The sequence below is a fragment of the Macrosteles quadrilineatus genome, unplaced genomic scaffold (genome assembly GCF_028750875.1).
Source record: "Macrosteles quadrilineatus isolate MER2022 unplaced genomic scaffold, UCM_ALF_1.0 Scaffold_5__1_contigs__length_97177068, whole genome shotgun sequence".
Classification (NCBI taxonomy): Eukaryota; Metazoa; Arthropoda; class Insecta; order Hemiptera; family Cicadellidae; genus Macrosteles; species Macrosteles quadrilineatus.
Window position 1 is genome coordinate 84,923,050 of NW_026542598.1, and position 24,106 is coordinate 84,947,155.

Below are 24,106 nucleotides of genomic sequence, written 5' to 3' on the forward strand. Positions count from 1 at the left end.
GGAATTATTTTGGTGAAAATTCAATAATAATTTTATAATTATTTATTAATATAATTATTATTATAGCTAATAAAGCTTTTCCCTGTACCACCCCATTCTTGTCAGGAAGGTTATTTAATAAGTATTTATTATTTTGCTTATTTTTGTCTATATTAATGAAGATATGACTATTGCCTAGCGACTTAGAGGCTAGTTCACAATTTACAGCTTTTTAACACAATTGGAAATAACGTAATAAATTGATGAAAGGGACATAAAGATGATTCGATCTTAAATAGAGAAGATAACTAATCATTAAATAGGACATTGCCAAAAACACATAAGACACACAATCTATGATAAATAAAACACATTTATTTACAGTCACTAAAATTGTTATATTATACGTTATGCTCATGGGTGGGAGCATGGTTTGGCTTAGCGTTACACATCGTAATAAGGAGGATGGAGGGGTGTTTCAAGATCGTTCCGGTAACGAACTAAAAAATATATTTTTTCAAAGTACCAAAATGATTAACAAATGATATGCATAAAAACCTTTTGGTTTTTGGTTGGACATTTACGTTGGAAGTGCCAGATGGAAAAGTGCTTAAAATGGGTTGTAACAACATAACACACAATTGAATACAAACAATATTGTTTGAGTACTAAATTTTAAAAAAGAGCAGTGTGCAAAAATTCTCTGCTACCTACAAAAAGCTAAGCTAAACCAGTTGTGTTTAAACAAACTGTTAATTTTCTTCTTAAATTTTTTGATTTTATTGTACTTACAAACCAATTTCAACACATTTTCACTCATGCACCTTTGATAAATTCATGTTTAGTTTAGTTCATATCGTATTTCCAGATGAACCTTTAATATCCTTATTTATACAGCTTATGAATGCGTAACATTTTTTACATGTGGTACACTTTTGATGTATCTCTACTGTGGACCAATGTATGTTTCTTCATATTACTTTTTGTTGCAAAGGATTTTCCACATGTAGCACACTTAAAGGGCCTCTCTCCTATATGAACAGTTGCAATATGTTTCTTCAGGGCACTTATGAAAGTAAATGATGTTTCACATGTAGTGCACTTATGACGGCGCTCTCCTGTATGAACCAATGTATGTGTCTTCATACTGCCTATTGTTGTAAAGGATTTTCCACATGTAGCACACATGTAAGGTCTCTCCCCTGTATGAATCAATGTATGTGTCTTCATACTGCCTATTTTTGTAAAGGATTTTCCACATGTAGCACACATGTAAGGTCTCTCCCCTGTATGAACCAAAGTGTGTGTCTTCATAATCTTTATTGTTGTAAAGGTTTTTCCACATGTAGCACACATGTAAGGTCTCTCCCCTGTATGAATCAAAGTATGTGACTTCATACTGCCTATTTGTGTAAAGGATTTTCCACATGTAGCGCACTCGTAAGGTCTCTCTCCTGTATGAACCAATGTATGTGTCTTCATACTGCTTATTTGTGTAAAGGTTTTTCCACATGTAGCACACATGTAAGGTCTCTCCTTTGTATGAATCAATTTATGTGAATTCATACTGCCTTTTTGTGTAAAGGATTTTCCACATGTAGCACACTCGTAAGGTCTCTCTCCTGTATGAACCAACGTATGTAGCTTCATACAGCCTATAGTTCTAAAGGATTTTCCACATGTAGCACACTCGTAAGGTCTCTCTCCTGTATGAAGCAATGTATGTGTCTTCATATTGCCTAGTGTTGCAAAGGATTTTCCACATGTAGTGCACTTATAAGGTCTCTCTCCTGTGTGAACAAATGTATGTTTCTTCAGAACACCTTTAGAAGTAAATGCTTTTTCACATTTAGTGCACTTATAAGGTCTCTCCCCTGTATGGACCAATGTATGTTTCTTCATACTGCCTATTGATGTAAAGGATTTACCACATGTAGGACACTCATAAGGTCTCTCTCCTGTATGAAGCAATGTGTGTGTCTTCATATTGCCTATTGTTGTAAAGGATTTTCCACACGTAGGACACATGTAAGGTCTCTCCCCTGTATGAACCAATGCATGTCTCTTCATACTGCCTTTTGATGTAAAGGATTTACCACATGTAGGACACTCATAAGGTCTCTCTCCTGTATGAAGCAATGTATGTGTTCTCATACTGAGTATTGTTGTAAAGGATTTTCCACACGTAGGACACATGTAAGGTCTCTCCCCTGTATGAACCAACGTATGTCTCTTCATACTGCTTATTTGTGTAAATGATTTTCCACATGTAGCACACTCGTAAGGTCTCTCACCTGTATGAACCAATGTATGTGTCCTCATACTGCCTATTCTTGTAAAGGTTTTTTCACATTCAGTACACTTATAGGGTCTTTTATGAATTTTCGAATGCTCCTTCATATGGCTTTGGAGTTGAATGGATTCCCCACATATAGGAGACTTCCTTAAGTGTATCAACAAATGACTTTTTACTTGGTTTAGTTGGAAAAATGTTTCCTCACATGTCAAACATTTAAAAGGCCGCTCTCCAGTGTGATATAATACGTGGACCTTCATTGCAGATCGATTTGGACAACTTTGCCCACATATTGGACACTTGTGAGAAAAGTGTTTTGAGCAAGTTAACATTTTCTAATTTTGGCAACTTTTATCACGGTGATCTAATCATGGTGACTAGTGATCTTATCACATAGCAGTATCTGATCAGAAATTTCTAAAAATTTATAGAGAACTGTATCTATTTAAAAGGTAACCTTTTCTTTAGGACTTGTAAAATGTTCATCAGTTAAATGATAGGCTGTGTATCTCTCATTCAACATTGAATCTTCTTGTCATCAAATCTTGCTATGCATATTAGAATTTTAGAATATACTTGAGGGGTTACTTTTTTCTCTTGTCTTTCTTCATTCTTCTTTTGTATTTTATTAATTTTTAAATCAATATAATCTGATGTTTTAATTCGTTTTATCGCATCAACCTACAACAAAACAGTTTATTTTAATTAAAATATAGTTTAACAAAACAAATTACTGAATTTAATTTTTTTTTGGGATAAAAAATAACAATTATAGCTGTTCTTTAAAGTGTACATCATTAGAAACTATCAAAATAAGTATCTTATATATTGAAAAAAATTTGGTTTTTTTCGAGTTCATTTGGCTTCTCTACCCAACCGATTTTCTTGATTGAGGTCTTAAATTGAAGGCATGCACGCAAGATTTCACATCAAGCAATTACTTTGATCGAAGAACCTTTAGTGAAATACCAGCTTTCATTTAAGCTATTAGTTATTCAAATCGGACGAGTTTCTATCAACCGCAAGTTGAACAACCAAAATACAAAATATTATTCTTAAGGTTTATCTATGATTAAAACTCAATAGCTCCAGGATTGTTTGGGGTTTTTTATATTTTTTGGACTCAAAATTATCAGTAAATTATAGATTTTTATTTGAGCTATTATTTGATCAGTTAAGCTCATGATCCTGTATTAATCAATCTAAAATTATAAATTTGATCATTTCTCGGATATTGTATATATATATATATTAACGCTTCGGAGCAGCATGGGCCTCTAGTTTGTTATCAAATTAGATTCTATTTTCTTATGTCTGAACTCATCTATCTTCACTTCTGAAAAAGATCACATCCGATTCAAAATGTGTATCATTAAAGCCTGAAGTGCTTAGCATTGAAAATAAAATCCCACTTATCAACACAAATACCTCAAATCCTAACATTGTCTAATTACAACAACCTGATGAAGAGAACCCTTTCTGCAGCAACTTGAAATAAAAAATAACCATATGTTCTGTAAAGAGTATATAAATATATTTAATATTATATAAATATAATATTATATTTTTAAATTGTTGCCATTTTCTTTCTTTAATTTTAAAAAATTTTGTAAATTTGTTGTAGTTTTGTCTAGATGTCATAAATGTTTATGTAAAGTTTAAATTACGTATCTTTTACCACTTTTTAGAAAACAATTAATAGGTAAAAAAAACAAAATGGTGGCAGTGTGAGTAACTAAGGACTTCCGGCCAATTTAAATATGATTTTTGGATATGTTTCTTACCCAGGAATATTACCCTAAAATATCCGACACGAATTCTGAAACACCCTGTATAACTAGGGGATGAGTTTTGGTTTAAACTTAGTTCGTATTATTTGTTTAACGAGGTTTTAAATGACCGAAATAACAAGAAACAAATTGTAAACAAAACATGAACTCAGGAGTTCACCGTACAGAACTAACAATAAAATTGTAACTTAAGGTTAAATTAATACTTTTATCTGAATATGACCCCTTCGTCGGGTTGAAACCGGCCACCCCCCAACGGTGACATTAATCACATGACAGGTATTTTAATTTCTAGTAATAATTTAAATTTTGATCAGGAATAAGAATAAGAATGTATTTATTTTCTTGAAAGGAATATTACAAAACAATACAAATGATAAAACTATAACATAACATGGATACTGTTGTTTTTTTCATTCGTAAAATAAAATAGATTAACTTCCAACAAAATAATTACACTTTATATAATTTAAGCTACTTCATATAAACTAAGAACAATATAAAATCAATTAAATCCTCATGTAAGAAAATTTAGGACCTTCAATGGCCTGTGTGGTTTAGGGTTCATAGCCTGTGTGGAAGTTCCTTATCTGTTACATTGACAACAAAATGCTGGAATAGTTTACAAAGCTTAACATTACTGACCCACTTATTGATAGATTAAAAACATAATTATCTCAGTTCACAATTACTAAGATTCATGTACATTAATTCTAAACTACCAAAAAGACAATGTATTATAATAAAAACACAGAATTAATTATTTATGCAAGGATTTTTACTAAACATTCCAAATTAACAGCTGTTAAAAGCCAAGTCTTAAGTTTCTTTGAAAATCTACCTAAAGTTTTACAATTTTAACAATATTTTTTGGTAATTTACAAACAAACTTTGGACCTACAAAACAGTAACTATTAAGGAAATGTGTTAAATTTAAGGAGGCAAAGAACAAAAATAAAAAAAAATTGTCTTCAGCTATTCTATAAGGATGAGAAATCTAGTGAGAGAGTATGTTTTATCTATGGTAGGACCTTGAGTTTAATTGATAATGAAGCGTTGTTAGCTTAATAGCTTTAGAAAAAGACCTTAAACTAATTTTTTTAATTAATTTTTATGGAGAATAAATGGTTGTAGTTTGCTTATTCTGATATTGTATTTTGACTCAATTTAGAGTTTTTACTTAATACTTACAATTACGATTAACATTTCACTAAAGTATACTTAACTACCTTACCCGCAAGAGCAAATCTAAGTAATCATTAAAAATATTGTTATTGAAAACTATTGATTGGTTAATTGATTGGTTAATATATAATGATTCAGAGTGGTAAACACTTCTATTTGTTATTGTGTTTGTTCCTGAAGAAGGCTAATGCCGAAATATAGAATTTTTTTTTAAAGTGTGTGATAAGTTTATTTTGAAAATGATTAAGCCGTTTGGCAATATTATGAAGAAACAATATTGATTGGTTAAGTTAGGCTGAAATAAACAAAACAGAATACAGCAATATAAACAAATGATAATATTAAGGTAATAAATTGAAACAATAACAAACAAATAAGTACAACTGAGGTATTTTAAACATAAGGTATAAGGACAGTTCTCTTTAGAAAAGAATTACGACCTTAAAGGACAATTTATTAAATGATGGATAGTTTTGAGCAAGGCTTCTCATTATGACGAACATTTTAAGTCTACTGTATAGATTATAGGGGTGTGACTTTTAGTTTTCTCAAAATTTCATGGGTACTTTGGGATTTTTATTCATAATGAATGTATGTGTTTTGAAGGAAATATTTTTGTAAAATGCAATAATTATTGTAGCTAATATTGCTTTTCCCTGTACCACCCCATTCTTGTCAGGAAGGTAATTTACTTAGTATTTATTATTTTAATTATGTTTTTATATACTAATGAAGATATGCCTATTGCCTAGCGACTTAGAGGCTAGTTCACAATTTACAGCTTTTTAACACAATTGGAAATAACGAAATGATGAAGGGAACTTAAAAATGATTCGTTCTTAAATAGAGAAGATAGCTAATCAATTAATAGGAAATTGCCAAAAACACATAAGACGCACAATCTATGATAAATAAAACACATTTATTTACAGTCATTAAAATTGTTAAAAGTCCCCATATTACGTTACGCTCATGGGTGGGAGCGTGGTTCTGCTTAGCGTTACACATCGTAATAAGGAGGATGAGTTTCAAAATCGTTTTGGTAACGAACAAAAAATAATTTTTTTCAAAGTACCAAAATGATTAACTAATGATATGCATAAAAACCTATTGATTTTTGGTTGGACCTTTTCGTTGGAAGTGCCGGATGAAAAAGTGCATCAGTTGTAACAACATAACACACAATTTAATACAAACAATATTATTTGAGTACTAAATTAAAAAAAGAGCAGTTTGCAAAAATATTATGCCACATAAAAAAAGCTAAGCTAAAGCAGTTGGAAGTTGTGTTTAAATAACCTGTTAATTTTCTCTTTGATTCTTTGAATTTTTTATTTTATTGTACTTAAAAACCAATTTCAATACATTTTCACTCATGTAACTTTAATAAATTCATGTTTAGTTTAGTTTATATAGAATTTCCACATGAACCTTTTTAATATCCTTTTTTATACCGCTTATGAATGCAAAACAATTTTTTACATGTGGTACACTTTTGAGGTATCTCTACTGTGAACCATTGTATGTTTCTTCATACTGCTTTTAATTATGAACACTTGCAATATGTTTCTTCAGATCACTTTTGACAGTAAATGATGTTTCACATATAGTGCACTTATGACGGCGCTCCCCTGTATGAACCAATGTATGTGTCTTCATACTGCTTATTTGTGTAAATGATTTTCCACATGTAGCACACTTATAGGGCCTCTCCCCTGTATGAACCAATGTATGTGTCTTCATACTGCTTTTTTGTGTAAACGATTTTCCACATGTAGCACACTCGTAAGGTCTCTCTTCTGTATGAACCAAAGTATGTTTCTTCATACCGCCTATTGTTTTAAAGGATTTCACACATGTAGCACACTTGTAAGATCTCTCTCCTGTATGAACCAATGTATGTGTCTTCATATTGCCTATTGATGTAAAGGATTTTCCACATGTAGCACACATGTAAGGTCTCTCTCCTGTATGAACCAATGAATGTGTCTTCATGCTGCCTATTCGTGTAAAGGATTTTCCACATGTAGCACACATGTAAGGTCTCTCTCCTGTATGAACCAATGTATGTGTCTTCATATTGCCTATTGTTGTAAAGGATTTTCCACATGTAGCACACTTATAAGGTCTCTCTCCTGTATGAACCAATGAATGTGTCTTCATATTGCCTATTCGTGTAAAGGATTTTCCACATGTAGCACACTCGTAAGGTCTCTCTACTGTATGAACCAACGTATGTGTCTTCATATTGCCTATTGTTTTAAAGGATTTTCCACATGTAGCACACTCGTAAGATCTTTCTCCTGTATGAACCAATGCATGTGTCTTCATATTGCCTATCGATTTAAAGGATTTTCCACATGTAGCACACTCGTAAGATCTTTCTCCTGTATGAACCAATGCATGTGTCTTCATATTGCCTATTGTTGTAAAGGATTTTCCACATGTAGCACACTTGTAAGGTCTCTCTACTGTATGAACCAATGAATGTGTCTTCATATTGCCTATTGTTTTAAAGGATTTTCCACATGTAGCACACTCGTAAGATCTTTCTCCTGTATGAGCCAATGAATGTGTCTTCATATTGCCTAGTGATGCAAAGGATTTTCCACATGTAGTGCAGTTATAAGGTCCCTCCACTGTATGAACCAATAAATGTCTCTTTATATCTTGTTTTCTTGCAAAGGATTTTTCACACATAGTGCACCTATAAGGTCTCTCCCTCGTTTGAATTTTTGTACGCTCCTTTATTTGGCTTTGAAATTTAAAGAATTTAGTACACTTTTTAAAGTGTATTAACAAATGACTCTTAACTTTGTTTAGTTGTAAAAATGTTTTCTCACACGTCAAACATTTAAAGGGACGCTCTCCAGTGTGATACATTATATGGACCTTCATTGCGGATCGAGTTGAACAGCTTTGTCCACATATTGGACACTTGTGAGCAAAATGTTTGAAGCATGTTAACATTTTCTACTTTTCAATTTTATCACGGTGAATCTTATCTCATAAGCAGTATCTTGTCAGAAATCTCAACAAATCATAGAGAATTGTATCAATGTAAGTAGTAAATTTGTTTTTAGGACTTATGTGTACAGCAGTTACATGATAAGCTACGTACGTATCACTCATTCAACATTGAATCTTCTTGTTTTCAAATTTTGCTATGCATATTAGAATTTATCAATATACTTGAGGGTTTACTTTTTCTCGTGTCTTTCTTTATTCTTCTATTGTTTTATATTAACTCTTAAATCAATATAATCTGATGTTTTATTCCTTTTTACCATCTCGACCTACAACAAAAAAGTTTGTTATAATTAAAATATAGTTTACCAAAACAAATTACTGAATTTTATTTGTTTAGAGGTACAAAATAACATTTATAGCTGTCCTTCAAAGGTTACAACATTAGATACTTTAAAAATAAGTATTTGTGATTAAATTATATTCTCTTCTCTTATTTCTGAACCCATCTATATTTACATCTGAAAAAGATCAAATCTTATTAAAAATGTGTATTATTCCGTTCATATAGTTCAAACAACCAATTCCCAATGATTTAATAATTTATACTCTCTTTAGAATATCATAATGATCCAAATTTAGGCTTTGCTGTCATGCTCAGCATTGAAAATAAAATCCAACTTATCAACAAAATTCCTCAAATCTGAACATAGTGTAATCACACCAACCATTTGAAGAGAAAACTTGCTGCAAGAACTTGAAATAAAAATAATCATTATGTTCTCCAAAGAGTATTGCACTACGTCCAATGAAATAAGTCAGTGGCACGACGTCCAAAATATAATTTTTAAGCTGTCTCACGGCGTCCAAATCTCATCATGCAGATAGATATGTAACAGTGCTTTATTTGACAACTTGTTTTACAAATTTACACAATGTTTTTCTTAGGCACAAAAGACAATAGTCTTTTGACCGTCTGTCTGGTAGAGAAAGTCCACTTCCACTACATAATTACAAGCAACACTGCATTTATACAAAATATAACAAACATAAAAGCTCAAACTAAATTAAAATCTAAAATAAAGTTCAAACTGATTTACTTTCATTACTATTTTTAACTACAAAAAATAAGCTATTGCCTACGCATACCTATCCACACATATGAATATACATATATATCATACCTAGGCTATACTGTACATACATACACACATACAAACATACAGATATATATATTCCAACATACAGTTTTAGAGCTAAACCGAGAATTTCCTTATCAGTCTATGACAGTTATGCAAAAATACCCTAACTTACATAAACAAAGTCATTCTACAATTTCTAGACGTCATGGTCGTTATGAAACTGTTTATTATTTACTGTTTACTGTATATAGTACAGGGCAGATAAAGATTAACCTAGAACAAATTAGTTAAACTCTTCTGGAATGTGTTTGGGACATTTCCTGATAATTCCCAAAAAATCCCTTTTCAACTAAATCCGCCATTTCGGAAAATGGTGGCGAAACAAATCAAGCTTGCAAGGTTTTACAGAAAATGCTATAAATTCAAATTCATTTTACTTCATGAAAATACCATATTTATTAGTATTTCATCGTATTAATATGAAAATCATAGTCATATGTTGAATAATTGTAGCTTAAATATTATTTTTGTAACTTAATATATTGTGTCACGTTCATTCTTTTTTCATTTTACACCGTTAATATTCAAAACAGGTATATATATATATACTACCCATTTAGTATAATGTAGAGCTTTTAATTTCAAACAATACACATGCATACTTGCGACTCATTGTGATACTAAGCCAACAATCACGCGAATAATAAGAGTGAGAATGCACCGTGTAAGAGTAGAACCGTGGCAGCTCAGCTCCACGGTCAACCTACAGCAATCATCCGCAAACCACTGCCTAAATTGCAGTAAAATATGTGGAATATGTTGAATGATGTGCAATTTTATACAATTCATTATTAAACTTTGTCTTACCGTTAAAAATAATATGGTTCACTTTGAGTCTAATTGCCCCAAAATCCTGCAATAATCCATTAGGCTCAGAATAAATTCTCTTTACTTAATTTTTTTATATTTAATGTTGGACAAATAGAAAAAAATAAAAAAATGTAAATGTGAATACAGTAGAACCTCAATTACTCAAACCTTAATATCTCAAATTCTTCAATATCTCGATTTTTTTAATCCCCTTGAAAACCAGATTAATTATAATGTTAAAAGTACCTTAATAAGTCAAAGTTTCTAAATATTTAACCTCAATAAGTCGGAAGTTTAACAACTTTTGAACAGTAACATTCTACCTCTGTAACTCGAATTTTCCTGTCATCAAGCCTCAGTAACTTGAAGTTTACCTTTATAAGTCGAAGTTCGCACAAATGTGCCTCAATAATTCGAAGTTTTGCCTTAACAGTGCAAGTCAGTAGTGTTTTGATTCCTGTAGAGATGTGAAAATCCAACTTCCTGTGTTTGCTTCCTGTGTCTGTTTGGCTAGGTACAGTACTGTAGTCAGTGTAGTCTGCCAGTTGTTGAGATAGTTTTTACGTTGCATTTTGTTTAGTATTTTAATCACACTAGTACAGTACTGTATTTTCCCTTTAAATATTACTCTCTACATACTTTTTGTATGTACAGTATTGTACCTATTCAGTATTTTTGTTGTTACAGTAGCTTGTTTTTACAGTATATATAAAGAGACAGTAAATGTAGTTCCGTGTATGGATGATATACTGTATACTGTATTATTGTTTTGTATTTTGTACAGTATTTAAAATTTTTTTTTGTTATTTAACATGTTTTGTATGTACTTTATCAAAATTATTTCCAAATAATAAATACAGTACTTTATGTGCATTAAAATTGTTTTATTTTACTTCCAAAGTTACTCTTCAGTACGTATAAATATAGTTTAAGTTCAATTTATAAAGCCCTTGATAACTTGAATTTTTATAATAACCCCTTCATATTCAAGATATTGAGGTCCTACTGTATGACATAAAACTACGTTTGTAGTATAAATAGTAGAGCTGGCCCCGTGGTCGAAAACTCAACCAAAAGTATGTATTCTGCATATTTCCCTATTTTCACCCCACGCTGTAAATAAAACATGTGATTGGAATTTCTTCTGATTTTTATTTTCTGTTTATATTTTTTTGTAATTTCGTCACCAACGTGGCAACCCATATAAGGCCCATGTTAATTTTTTTTAAATTTTAAATCAATTTTTTGTGCTTATTTTAATGGGATTCTGCACATCTACAGGCAAATATCTTTCTAACAGTATGCGTAGATTTTCACTGCAATGCACAGGAGCTGAGAAAAAAGGCTTTAAAAAACATGCTTGTCTATTAATATTATTAGCCCCATGTTAAATCTCCATGAGATGTTGAATTTCTTCAAATATACATCTTAAAAATACAAATACAACCTGCAAATAATTATAGGACCGATAACCTTTCTTTTGGTACAACCCGCGTGTAATTCGGTCCAGTAGTATGGTCAGGCTAGCTGTCTTAACCCTTCCCAAGCGTTAGACGTATATATACGTTCGGCTATATTGCCCGTTACGAGCGTTTAACGCATATATACGTTAAGTGATTCCACGCTTATGAGCGTTTAACGAACATATACGTCAAAACATGCAAACATAATATAGCGGTCAGAAAGTTGTTTCTATATTATTTCTTATACCGTATATTGTATTTTGTTAATTTTTACGGTAAATTTCATTTCGTCAGGTGGCAACACTGTTTTAGCATCAGCTGTGAGTTATTTCGTGCGAGGTGGCTGATGCAATACTTTGTCGTTGTTACTAAAGCTGTCTGTTTACTGCAGTGGGAGGTTATGTGAACGAAGTATGTTTGTGTAACTGTTTGTGTGCGTGATTTATGAAGTATGGCTTTCAAACCAAGTGATACACATTTTGTAGACTACCATACTAAAATGGACTTTTGAAACCAACCTGTAAATATGTAAACTAATCTAATGCTTTTTACTTTTGTACCAATAATTATATTTTGATGATTTTGTATATATATATTTTTTTATTTCACCCATTTTTTTAGCTATATTTACGACATTATTACTAATAATAGCATATAATTGTAATTTATTACAAATAAGTAGGTTTTTTGATTAAAATTTTACAAGCGAAGGACTAATATATACGTAACAGCGCTCATAGCGTGTGACTCATAGCAAGCGTTTGACGTATATAATCGTCATGCTAATTATCATCATAAAAGTCATAAAAAAATTATTTCTTTTATTAAAGTCAAAATAATGGCCTTCTGTTATTAATTAAAAGTAAAAAAACATACTTTTTTCAAAATCTATTTTTTGACCCCAACCACTTACTGAGTTCGCATACTGAATAGGGCTTCGCCAGCCGGCCGCCGCTTGGGAAGGGTTAAGCTTTAAATGTTGGCCCCATGTCAAGTCTCCATAAGAAAAGTTTAATTTTATATAGGTTCCTATAGGTTGCCCCGTTGTCGAAAACTCGACCAAAAGTATGTAATGTACAGACTCCTCTATTTTTACCCCACACTGTGTTTAAAACATGTGATTGGAATTTGTTTAGATTTTCTGTTTATATTTTGTTGTTATTTGGTCACCATCGGCAACCCATAAGACCCATGTTAATTTTTTTGAAATTTCAAATTCGTTTTTCGTTCTTATTTTTGAGGCTATTTTAATTTATAAAGGGATTCTGCACATCTACTGGTAAATATCTTTCATTTGGTACCAACCGCGTGTAATTCGGTCCAGTAGTATGGCCAGGCTAGCTGTCATAAGTTTTGCAAAAGTTTTTTTTAGTATATAAGATAAGAATAAGTCATGTTAAATCCATTGATCTTTAATACAATAATTAATTTATGGCGAATAATGTGAATTTTATACAATAATGTGTTTAAAAAATAATAATCTGGTAGTTAAAATAATAATGATCTGGTAATTGAGATCATATTACCAGATAAGACTGGGACGCATCACTGGCTGTGTATTTTAACTAGAATACGAGTGTGGGATTGATGATATATGATAGTATGTTATTGTTGAGATAGGCCTACATGTAAAATACGACAACTGACTTTCAATTTATAGGATTGGACAAGTTTTTAATTTATAGGATACCGTTAAGAGTATATAAATGAAGTGATTATAGAAAGAGTTTTATTTACCTGTAATTGATGATGTCATGTGCTGTTCAAAGTGTTTAAGAGTATCTTACTAATATTATAAATCTGAAAGTTTGTGAGTTTGTGTGTGTGTTTGTTTGTGTGTTGCTCAATCACGCATAAACTACTGGACGGATTGGGCTGAAATTTGGCATGATGATAGCTCACATTCCTTATTAACATTAAAGCATATTCTTATCTCAAAAATCGTTTCGGGCTCCGCCCCAGTGGCTCTGTAGTTTCCCATGTTAACCTTATGAATTTTCATATTTAAAAGGAATTAATGAATCTTAACAACTGTTTCAATTAAACAAGTTGGTTCTGTTCTATGATGTTCAATAGCATAAAAGTTACAAGGATTACCAACAGGGTGCAGCACTATTATTATTTTCATAATTTATGACAACAGCTAATTTCCAACCAAAAGGTGAGCGTAGCGAACAAACTTCAACCTGGAGGCGAGTTAGCGTAGTGAATGAGCTAACCTGAAGGCAAGTGAGCGCAGCGAACGAGCTCCAACCTAAAGGTGATTGAACGTAGCGAACGAACTTCAACCAGGATGTGAATGAGCCATGCGAATACTTATGAAGTTAAACGGGGCAAAGCCCGCGGGTACAGCTAGTTATATATATAAAATATATAAAATATTATAAAATATATATTTTAAATATATATATATATATATATATACAATGATTCGATACGATGATAAAAGGAAAAAATGTATGTTTAAATTTATTTTTCCAGGGTTCAAGGAGGGGCTTTAGCCCCTGTAGCCCCCCCCACACCTTGGAACTGCCACTGTCTAACTGCTATAAATCGTGTGAAATTATAAACATTTTGAGCAGTTAGCATTGTTTAATGAGTGTAAAAACAACAATGACAATTGCGTTAGTTACAAAATATGGTTGATCATTCAATGAATAGAATATTTCCCATTAATATGGAATAAAATATTTTTCGTCATCGGAGTTATCATTACCATATTAACTGGTTTCTCTTCTTTTGGAATAACCTTCAAATAGTATTAAAATCGTATTGGTGGATATTTTTTGTGGTAAACACTTCCGCGATTTCATCAGTGTAATGCAGATTAAATCAATGCTTTAATTTGAGAAAAAATATCTCTTTGTTGAGAAGGCACGTTCTTACTTCAAAGGAAGGTCCACCCTTAAGCTAGGTTATTAAGTTTAAGAGTGTGTTTTATTTTTTCCTTTGTCACGTCGGTCATCATACCATACTTCTGTGCAAATGAATAACCCTCTAGCATAATTTTGATAAATTGGTCGCTGGGTTACTGATAAATCTGGAAATGCATGACATGCGGATGTCAGATGTCTCAGACTAATTGTCTCAATTACATAAATTTGTCAATATAAATCAATATTTATTTGTCAATATTTGTCTCTTCGGAATGTTATAGGTGTAGGTAGTGGAATATACTTGTAGCGAACCTGACTTTTATTCGTTAACTGTTAAATTGGTTTTTGTTGCTGAGTAGAGCAAGTAAACATTCACAACACTTTTTGTTAGTTTATCAACATTAAGGCTCTATATTATGTTTTAACTAAGCTGAATGAATACATCGATCAAAGTAACCTCCCTGAAAAAACTGCAGTAAATTGCAATTTTCCAGCTTAATGACTTAATCATGCACATATTTCTACATAAAAAATATTAAAATTTAATCCAGTTGCTGTAAACTACTATTAATTTTTAACAAAATATAGACACAGCTCATATGGGCAACACTTCTGCACTTTATTATTTTGCACTTTTTTGTGTGTATTGTATTACACAATCAAATATTTATCAAATGATTGAAAACATATATCACAATAGTCTCATGAACCTATGATGATATGTCTTGAATAATATGATGCAATATAGGTAAAAGTGGTCAAAAAGGCAGACACCAACCCGTACAATAGATATAGATATAAGATAATTCAATAACAAATAATTTTAAGATGAACTGTGATATTAAGATTTTCCACTGATTTCGTAATGGAACGTTATATTGCGAAAAATGAAGAAGAAAATCAATTTTAAAATCAGAAAATAACATTGCACACTCTTCTTTTTGACTAATTCAGTAACTCCCTATTAATGTGTGTTGTTTAAATTACAATTTAAATACTAACAGCTTTTTCATTAAAAAGTAGTGAAACATTATCCATATGGCCATAATGTAAACAAATCTGGAGAGGGAACTTTAAAGGTCACTGGGCCAGGGCTCCAAGGGAATTTACTTTGTTTTTCTATTGATGGCTCATCTACAGAACAAGACCTTTCTTTAGACACCTCTAAGCTTCTACACCCAGCAGTTCTCTCAAATTAGTGGAGTCAAAGTTTCCAATTAAATAAATAGATCCCTCCATGTTAACCTTATCGGAGAAAACCGAACTTTGATTGAAGATTCTGCCCTAACTACTTGAAAAAATGAAAACCACTTTGCAAAACTGCAGATCAAGGCCATTTTTTGACACTTGAATCATCAAAATCAGTCAAAAAATAAGGGAGGAGTTCTGTTCACAAAAATCGGCTTAGCGTATTATATAGATGAGACTTAGGGAATTTATTTTTAGTTAGTTAGACCATTGACTATAAAAACTTTTCATGTATTTGGATGTGAACAGCACACTCTGGCGGGAAGGGGCAATCATTGCGCTGATGTCACTCACCAGTAGATGCTGCCACGGTGTGGTGTGGCGGGCAATGAAAACCTAGTGCTGTCTGCTGTTATGACGCAATGTACAGACAGCCGACAGCTAAGCCACCCTAGCTAAAGGACCCTAGCTTGGGTCCCTGAGCACTCGGGGCATGAGGGGAATGAGAAGGTTGATGCTTTGGCCAGGAGGGGTGCGGAAGAACAACCGACAGGACCAGAACCCTACTTTGGCACCCCAATAAGCTCAGGAGTAGCCAAATTCCGAGGCTGGGTCAAGGCTCAAAAGGCGGATGCCTGGAGAAACAACCCAGGATTGAGGACGTCTAAAACTTTAATTGACCCCACAATGAAAGATACAAGATACAAGATTACAAGGTACAAGATACAAGATTCTTTATTTGGTCAATTGAACAAAAATACAGAAAGACTGGAAAGGCGTGATGAGCCTAAGGAAGGGGGACATTAGATTACTAATAGGGCTGCTAACCGGGCACGGACCTATTAGGAAACATCTCAGAACCATAGGGAGGTCACAGACAGACCAATGCAGGTTCTGCGAAAATGAGGTGGAAACCTCTGAACACTTATGGCTGGACTGACCAGCGCTGGCCCAAAGAAGGTTCACATTTCTGGGAAGGCTGCACTTGAAACCTACAGAGATGAGGAATCTGGGTGTCTTTCAGCTCCTGGGCTACATCAGAAGTCTAGGGCTGTCAGAATGAACTTAAGGGTGCTACAATAGGCCATAAGGCCGAAGTAGCTAGGGGCTCTACAAAATAGTTTGGAAAGAAATTGCTAAATTTTAAGATTTTAGGGTCAAAAATGGGAAAAACCAATTTTTTACCCACAAAACCCCCCATAAACCACTGTTCCCATAGTCTGATCATGCTGGTTCGCGAACTCGTTCGAATAAATGTAGGTTTACTCGTTTGTACCAAATTTCATCAAAATCGGATGATTTTTGCTCGCCTATTGGGTCTGATGATGATTGGAGTGTCCAATCAAAATCGATCACCACTTGCCATCTTTTTTGTATGTTTACCATCTTGTGAGTAACAGTATAAGTGTAAATATATTTTTAAGTGTTATAAGACGTATCTTTCATTTACTTTCCGTAAATTTAATAACACGTACAATGCTGATCAGTGATCAAGAAGTTATTTAAGAATATATCCAAAGTAAATTAAAGAATTTCACCCTGTACAAGTTTGTTCTATGATATTAAATAGCATTAACATGTTTTAAGGTTTACCTACAGCAGTGTTTCCCAACCAGTGTGCCGGTAGGACTCTGTAGGTGTGTCGCAAAATTTTAAGTACCGGTAGTTGAAAAAATTTTGATCAAGAAAGAAAATTTAATGAACAAACGTCAAGCACAAGTTTCCCACTAGAACTGAAACCAGGGTTTATTAAATATTTCTCACTCCTTATTGGTAAATTCATACAAAATTTTAATCAAGCTCAATGTTTTATTATTATTTAAAACTTCCCACTTACTAAACACTCAATAATGTACATATGTTAGATAACAAATGTGAGTTTTATATTTTTTATGCTCTTACTAAATGTAATTTTAACCAACGATATATTGTAGACAAGTGTGCCGTGACTACAAACGTGTTCTAGTTAGTGTGCCCTGAAAAGAAAAAGGTTGGGAAACACTGACCTACAGGGTGCAGCACAATTATTTTTTTGCATTTATGACAACAGCTAATTTGAACCAACTAGCAACAAAAAGCTGTGGTACACAATGAGACCTTTACTTTTTTCTATGGTTCAGGGGCAGTGGTAGAACAAAAGAACCAAACTTTCTTAAACCATGTCCTCACCCATAACTGCAATAAGCATTTTATACTTATATGCCAACCCCGTACGAAGGACGGGTACTCTGCTAGTATACATATAAATATATATATTACTAAGCAAATCAAAATACCACAGTACCCTAAAAACATTTTATTTTATATTACTTACATGTTTCGGACATTAATGCCATGATCACAGTATAGTTAGTGTGGTTTCAAAAAATTTTCAAACAATTAGAAGGATTGGCTATGGGTTCTCCACTTTCTGGTATTCTAGCAAACATATATATGCAGCATCTAGAATCATCAAAAATCATAAACAACGAAAATCCATTTAAAAAAGATATAATCTATTGGTATAGATATGTCGATGATATATTATGCTTATACAACGGCAATAAAGACTCATGTCAAGATTTTTTTAAATACTTAAATTCTATCTCCCCAACAATTAAATTTACGATGGAGACACAAGAAAAGAAGATAAATTTCTTAGACATAACAATTACTAAAGAAAATGATCGACATAATTTCAATATATATAGGAAACCTACCCAAACTGACCTAATCATTCCATTTGAGTCAAACCATCCTTGGCAACACAAAATTTCTACATTCAAATCAATGGTATTTAGACTACTTAACATACCAATGTCTAAAGACAACTTTGAAATAGAAAAGAAAACTATAAAAAGAATTGCAGGAACAAATGGATACAAAGAAAAAATGATTGAAAACTTAATAAAAAATGAAAAAACAAAAAGAATGAAAGTAGAAGAACAAGAAAACGTAAAGAAAGAATTTATATGTATTCCATTCAGCTCATCCTTAAACAAAACCTTAAGAAAGACATTACCGAACTCAAAATTTAAACTAAGTTATAAAACAAGGAATAACGCTTTCAACATAATACAAAAAAGAACAAATCCGATACCCAACCCACCAAATGTATATAAGAAATCAGGAATTTACAAATTATCATGTAACAACTGTGAAAAATACTATATTGGTCAAACAGGTCGAACATTTGAAGTCAGATACAAAGAGCATATACAGGCAATCAGATCAAACAATATGACAACACAAAAATCCTCATATGCCGAACATATACTTCAGACCGACCATACATACTCAAAAATGAATAAAAATATGCACATTCTGGATATTGAAAATAAAGGTGAAAAAATGAATACAAAGGAAGACTTTTATATTTATACTCACCATATTAATGACAAAGACAATTTACTAAACTTGACACAAATTCAAAATCAAAACGTAATATTCAATGAAATTATACATCTTAAAGAAAACACCTCCTTCCCTTAATATAAAATTATCACCTGTTCTTTAATAAGAAATATCTAATAATGTTTGTAAATAAAAGAAACCAATAGGTTATATACTATACTGTGATCATGGCATTAATGTCCGAAACATGTAAGTAATATAAAATAAAATGTTTTTAGGGTACTGTGGTATTTTGATTTGCTTAGTAACATTTAAAGTAGCCCTCATTGATGTATACAATAACAAAATATATATATATATAATTAATTTTGTAATTTTGTATTTCGCAATTTTATATAATTAATTTTATATATATATATGTATATATATATGAATGTGAACGGATGGTGTTTTTGGCCTCTAGGGACCTCAAAACGAAAAAGTAAATTGGTCCCGGGTCCAGGTCTTACCATGAGTACTACGGTAATAGCTTATTCCCTATAGGGGAAATTCGCTAAAAACTAAAAATTTAAGCTATTAAGTACGGTAGAATACATCCACCTAACACTTTGAAACTAGTGAACGAGCTTGAAATGGATCATCTTCAAATGGTCCAAAGTCGTTTGGTCCACAGTTTATATTGCCGTTCGTTTGGTCCAAAATCGTTTGGTCCAACAGTTAAAAACTCGTTCGTTTGGTCCAAAATCGTTTTATCCAATTTCATTTGGTCCAAAGTCGTTTGGTCCACAGTTTATATTGCCGTTTGTTTGGTCCAAAATCGTTTGGTCCAACAGTTAAAAACTCGTTCGTTTGGTCCAAAATCGTTTGGTCCAACAGTTAAAAACACGTTCGTTTGGTCCAAAATCGTTTGGTCCAAAAGTACAGGCCAAACTAGAAGTAAAATGTTGCATTGTAGAGTAAACTTATGAAATATACTGTACGTTTATATTGCCGTTCATTTGGTCCAAAATCGTTTGGTCCAACAGTTGTAAAACAGTTCGTTTGGTCCAAAATCGTTTGGTCCAACACATTAATACGAGTTCGTTTGGTCCAAAGTATAAACTATTGCGTCCCTCACATTGAAGGCGTTCAAATATCCGCCGTCGTATACAATAATAATATTAATACAATTTTTGCTTTAAACATGTTGACTTTCTATGTTTTTAACGTTAAAGACGCCATGTTTTGTTGTATTCAAACCACCAAAGCGTACATAAACAAACTTAAAGCTCAATAGTGTATCATACGGTTGGAAATCTTATAAATTAACAGTTTTTATCACATTTGGCGACCTTCTAATATACAGAGTGTTCAGTGGACCAACGTGTTTTAAATGTTTATCATACACCTTAATTTGTATTGTTGTACCGGTACCTATTTACAATGGAGTGTTTACTATTGATCATGGTTGTCTATAATTCTTAATCAAAAGGTTAAAATAGAACATGAAAATTACATTAATTAGCCTACTCATATTTTCTGGATGTCCACAATTTCCTGGTAAAAATTTTGTCTTACAGAATTATATATAAGGATCTTATTTTCTTATTTTAAAATTGGTGTTCTTCTGTATAATGTCATGTTTAGCAATATAACGTTCCATTACGAACAGTTATATAATCTTAATATTACAGTAACTCTTTCAATCATTTCTTATTGCATTATGTTATATCTATTGTACTGGTTGGTGTCTGCCTTTTTGACTACTTTTGCCGATATTTTGTCTTATTATTCAATACTGACAGATCATCACGAGATTATTGTTATACATGTGTATTTAATCATTGGACAATTTCCCATTATGTAATACGATACAGAATAATAAAAGTGCAGAAGGCTTTTACAGTCTTGAAAATGAATGTTAAATAGGCTACTTTTATTTATAATAGACATATCATTAAGGTACATCAATTATAGGTCTACTCTTTGTGATATGCATAATTGTCTGAGACAAACATTCAGGCACGTTGCCCATATTTTTTTTTAAATAATAGTGGTTTTCAGTAACTGGATTAAACTTGTAATAATTTTATGAATAAATGCATGATAAGTTATAGAAAGTTATTAATCCTAAATTCCAGTTTACTACATACTTTTAGAGAGTTTACTTTGATGCATTCATTCAGCTTAGTGAAAGAATACACAATGGAGTCAGTGAATGTTATTCAACTAAAGAAGTGATGCGCATGTTTACTGGCGCTACTCAGCAACAAAAATCATTGATCTCTCAAAGTTACTTACCCAGATGGTGACATCAAAAAGGCCCAAACACCATACTATAAACAGTTTCTCAGACCAGAGTCAATTTAATGCGCTTGAATTGTGGCATTTATTAATTCGGCTTATATTTCTCGTAACCAACAGATTGTTCATCTGCAGAAGAAGTTCATTGTGTTCTTATCGTGTCTAATAACATCCAAACACAGAAACCTTAAATTACAGTATTACCTATATCTTGACAGATGGTTTGCAGTAGCATCTGAGCCAGTAGAGCCACTGGGGCGGAGCCCGAAAGGATTTTTGGGATAATAATATGCTTTAATATTAATCGGGAATGTGAGCTATCATCATGCCAAATTTAAGCCCAATCCGTCCAGTAGTTTATGCGTGATTGAGCAACACACACACACACACAAACACACACACACAAACTCACAAACTTTCAGATTTATAATATTAGTAAGATTAAAAAATAAACCATCTGTTTAACATTAAATGCAAACTCGAAGCAAAGTCAATATTTATCCACAAATCTAGGGAATTAAAACGCGTTGTTTTAAGATTGACTGGGGATAAAAAGTAAACATTACACAAACACATTATATATAAATAAATATATGTATATGTACGTGTTTAGAAATGCAAACATATATATTATTTAGAAACATATCACAAAACAACAAATAATAGGCCTCGGAAGGCAGGCGGTTGGGTTGACGACGTGACGGCGATTATTTGAACGCCTTCTATGTGAGGGACGCAATAGTTCATACTTTTGGACCAAACGAACTCGTATTAGAGTTTTGGATAAAACGACCCGATCGAATGGTCCACAGTGAAACGTACAGTCTATTTCATAAGTTTACTCCACAATACACAATTGTAATTCTGGTTTTGCCTGTACTTTTGGACCAAACGATTTTGGACCAAACGAACTGTTTTAAAACTTGTGGACCAAACGATTTTGGACCAAACGAACTGTTTTAAAACTTGTGGACCAAACGATTTTGGACCAAACGATTTTGGACCAAATGAAATACTCCCCATCTGGATCATAAAACGATTTTGGACCAAACGAACTGTTTTACAAGTGTTGGACCAAACGATTTTGGACCAAACGAACTGTTTTACAATTTGTGGACCAAACGATTTTGGACCAAATGAAATACTCCCCTTGAAATAACTATTAACTATAACAGCAAAATGTGCTCAGACAAAAAAAAGAAAGTGAAATGACTAAACATGGAGGGTGGCAGAGTGTTCTCTGTGACCATTTGGCATTCAACAGCACTTCAATATACTAAATTATTAATTTTTTAAGCTCTACAAAATAGTTTAAAAATAAATTCAAAATCTGTTGTTTTTGGGGTTGAAAATAGGAAAAATCCATTTTTACCCCATAAAACCCCCCATAAACCCCCGTTCCCATAGTCCAATCATGCTGGTTCGCAAACTCGTTTGAATAAACGTAGGTTTACACGTTTGTACCAAATTTCATCACAATACGATAATTTTTTCTTGAGTTATCACGGTAACGGATATATATATATACTAGCTGTGTGCCCGTTCTACGCACGGGGATCTTATAGTAGTCAGTTGAAACCTTATTATATAAAGAACAGCAGTTGGTTTGCATATTTTCAGATGTGCTGGCAAAACTATTATATATAAACCTATAATGACATATGAAGAAAAAGCAAAACTTTTACAGTAAGACATCAGTTAAATTGAATACTACTGTAATAAATAAGGTACAACACTAACGATAACTAATTTGTAGATTTGTTGGTACGTAAACATTATTCTTGTTGATACCACCGGTTCTAAGGAAAAAACCAGTACCAAAAACCAACGTTTACAGTTAAGAACTATAGTACATCCGACCAATTAAATGCGTTAATCCAGTTCCGAGGCTATTGATCTCTCTTGGTTTTGGATTTTCTGACAAAAAGTTATCGAAAATCAAAGTTATTTCCCATTAATTGGATTATTTGTAAACAACTTTTAATGTAAACATTTTGGTGACAGTTTGAACAAAACAACCTCATCCAAACAGCTTTTTGTTATTTAAAATAATTGCGTATTCACTAAACTATGTTTCGTATATGTAGTTAACATAAGAAGGAAATGTGAAAAAAATCACACAATGTTGTGTTTTTTTACGTTTTTAATTTGATTTCCTAAGTAGGTAGGCCATGCATTGTAGGGAAAGTACCGGCATCAAGGATCGTCGTCGAATAGGTTGTCATGAATAATTGGGTAGGCCTACGTACCCAAGATACAGTCTATGGGCTTATTGGCTGTATGGTCCAGCGATTGCAGCACATAGCGGTGAGTAGAAACCGAAAGTGACACATTGGAAAAGCGAGTTTAGCATCATCCGTAAACCGGCAAACCTCTGTTACAATCATCCACTGCAGTTATGATTTTTCACTTTACACTTCACACAACCGCAATTGAAACGCCGTCAATGAGTGAAAACCTAGTTAGTAAGCTATTGGCGACGATGATTTTATAAATGTAAGTTCCCAGCCCTATAAAACACTGATTCAAGGTCTTTTTCCCGGTTATCAAAACTTCAGAACAATTTTATACACAAAGAATCTCTAATTTCATTTACGGTTACAATACACATTATTGAACTTTCAAATAATTAAATCCTTTATGTAAGGAAAATCGTTTTTAATCTCACTTGGTTTGGATTTTGCTTTCAAAACGTTATTAAAAATCTTTGCGGTATTTGTAAACAACATTTAAT

The 24,106-nt window shown here is 32.4% G+C and overlaps 1 protein-coding gene across 7 annotated transcripts in view; it reads right to left on the reverse strand.

Annotated features, from left to right (window-relative positions):
- LOC128994726 (zinc finger protein 665-like) overlaps positions 1 to 24,106 on the reverse strand; it is a 43,035-nt gene that overhangs the window by 4,998 nt on the left and 13,931 nt on the right. The window contains exons 3-5 of one of the 7 annotated variants that reach the window (XM_054419464.1): positions 18,071 to 18,198; positions 8,372 to 8,546; positions 422 to 2,956 (exon numbers count right to left, since the gene is read on the reverse strand). In XM_054419464.1, coding sequence (XP_054275439.1) covers positions 898 to 2,607 — 1,710 coding nt within the window. In that variant the 5' untranslated portion in view covers positions 2,608 to 2,956; positions 8,372 to 8,546; positions 18,071 to 18,198 and the 3' untranslated portion in view covers positions 422 to 897. Of the gene's footprint in view, positions 1 to 421; positions 2,957 to 8,371; positions 8,547 to 18,070; positions 18,199 to 24,106 lie in introns of those variants that run through there. The other 6 variants (XR_008490912.1, XM_054419468.1, XM_054419463.1 and 3 more) reach the window with 6 other exon arrangements.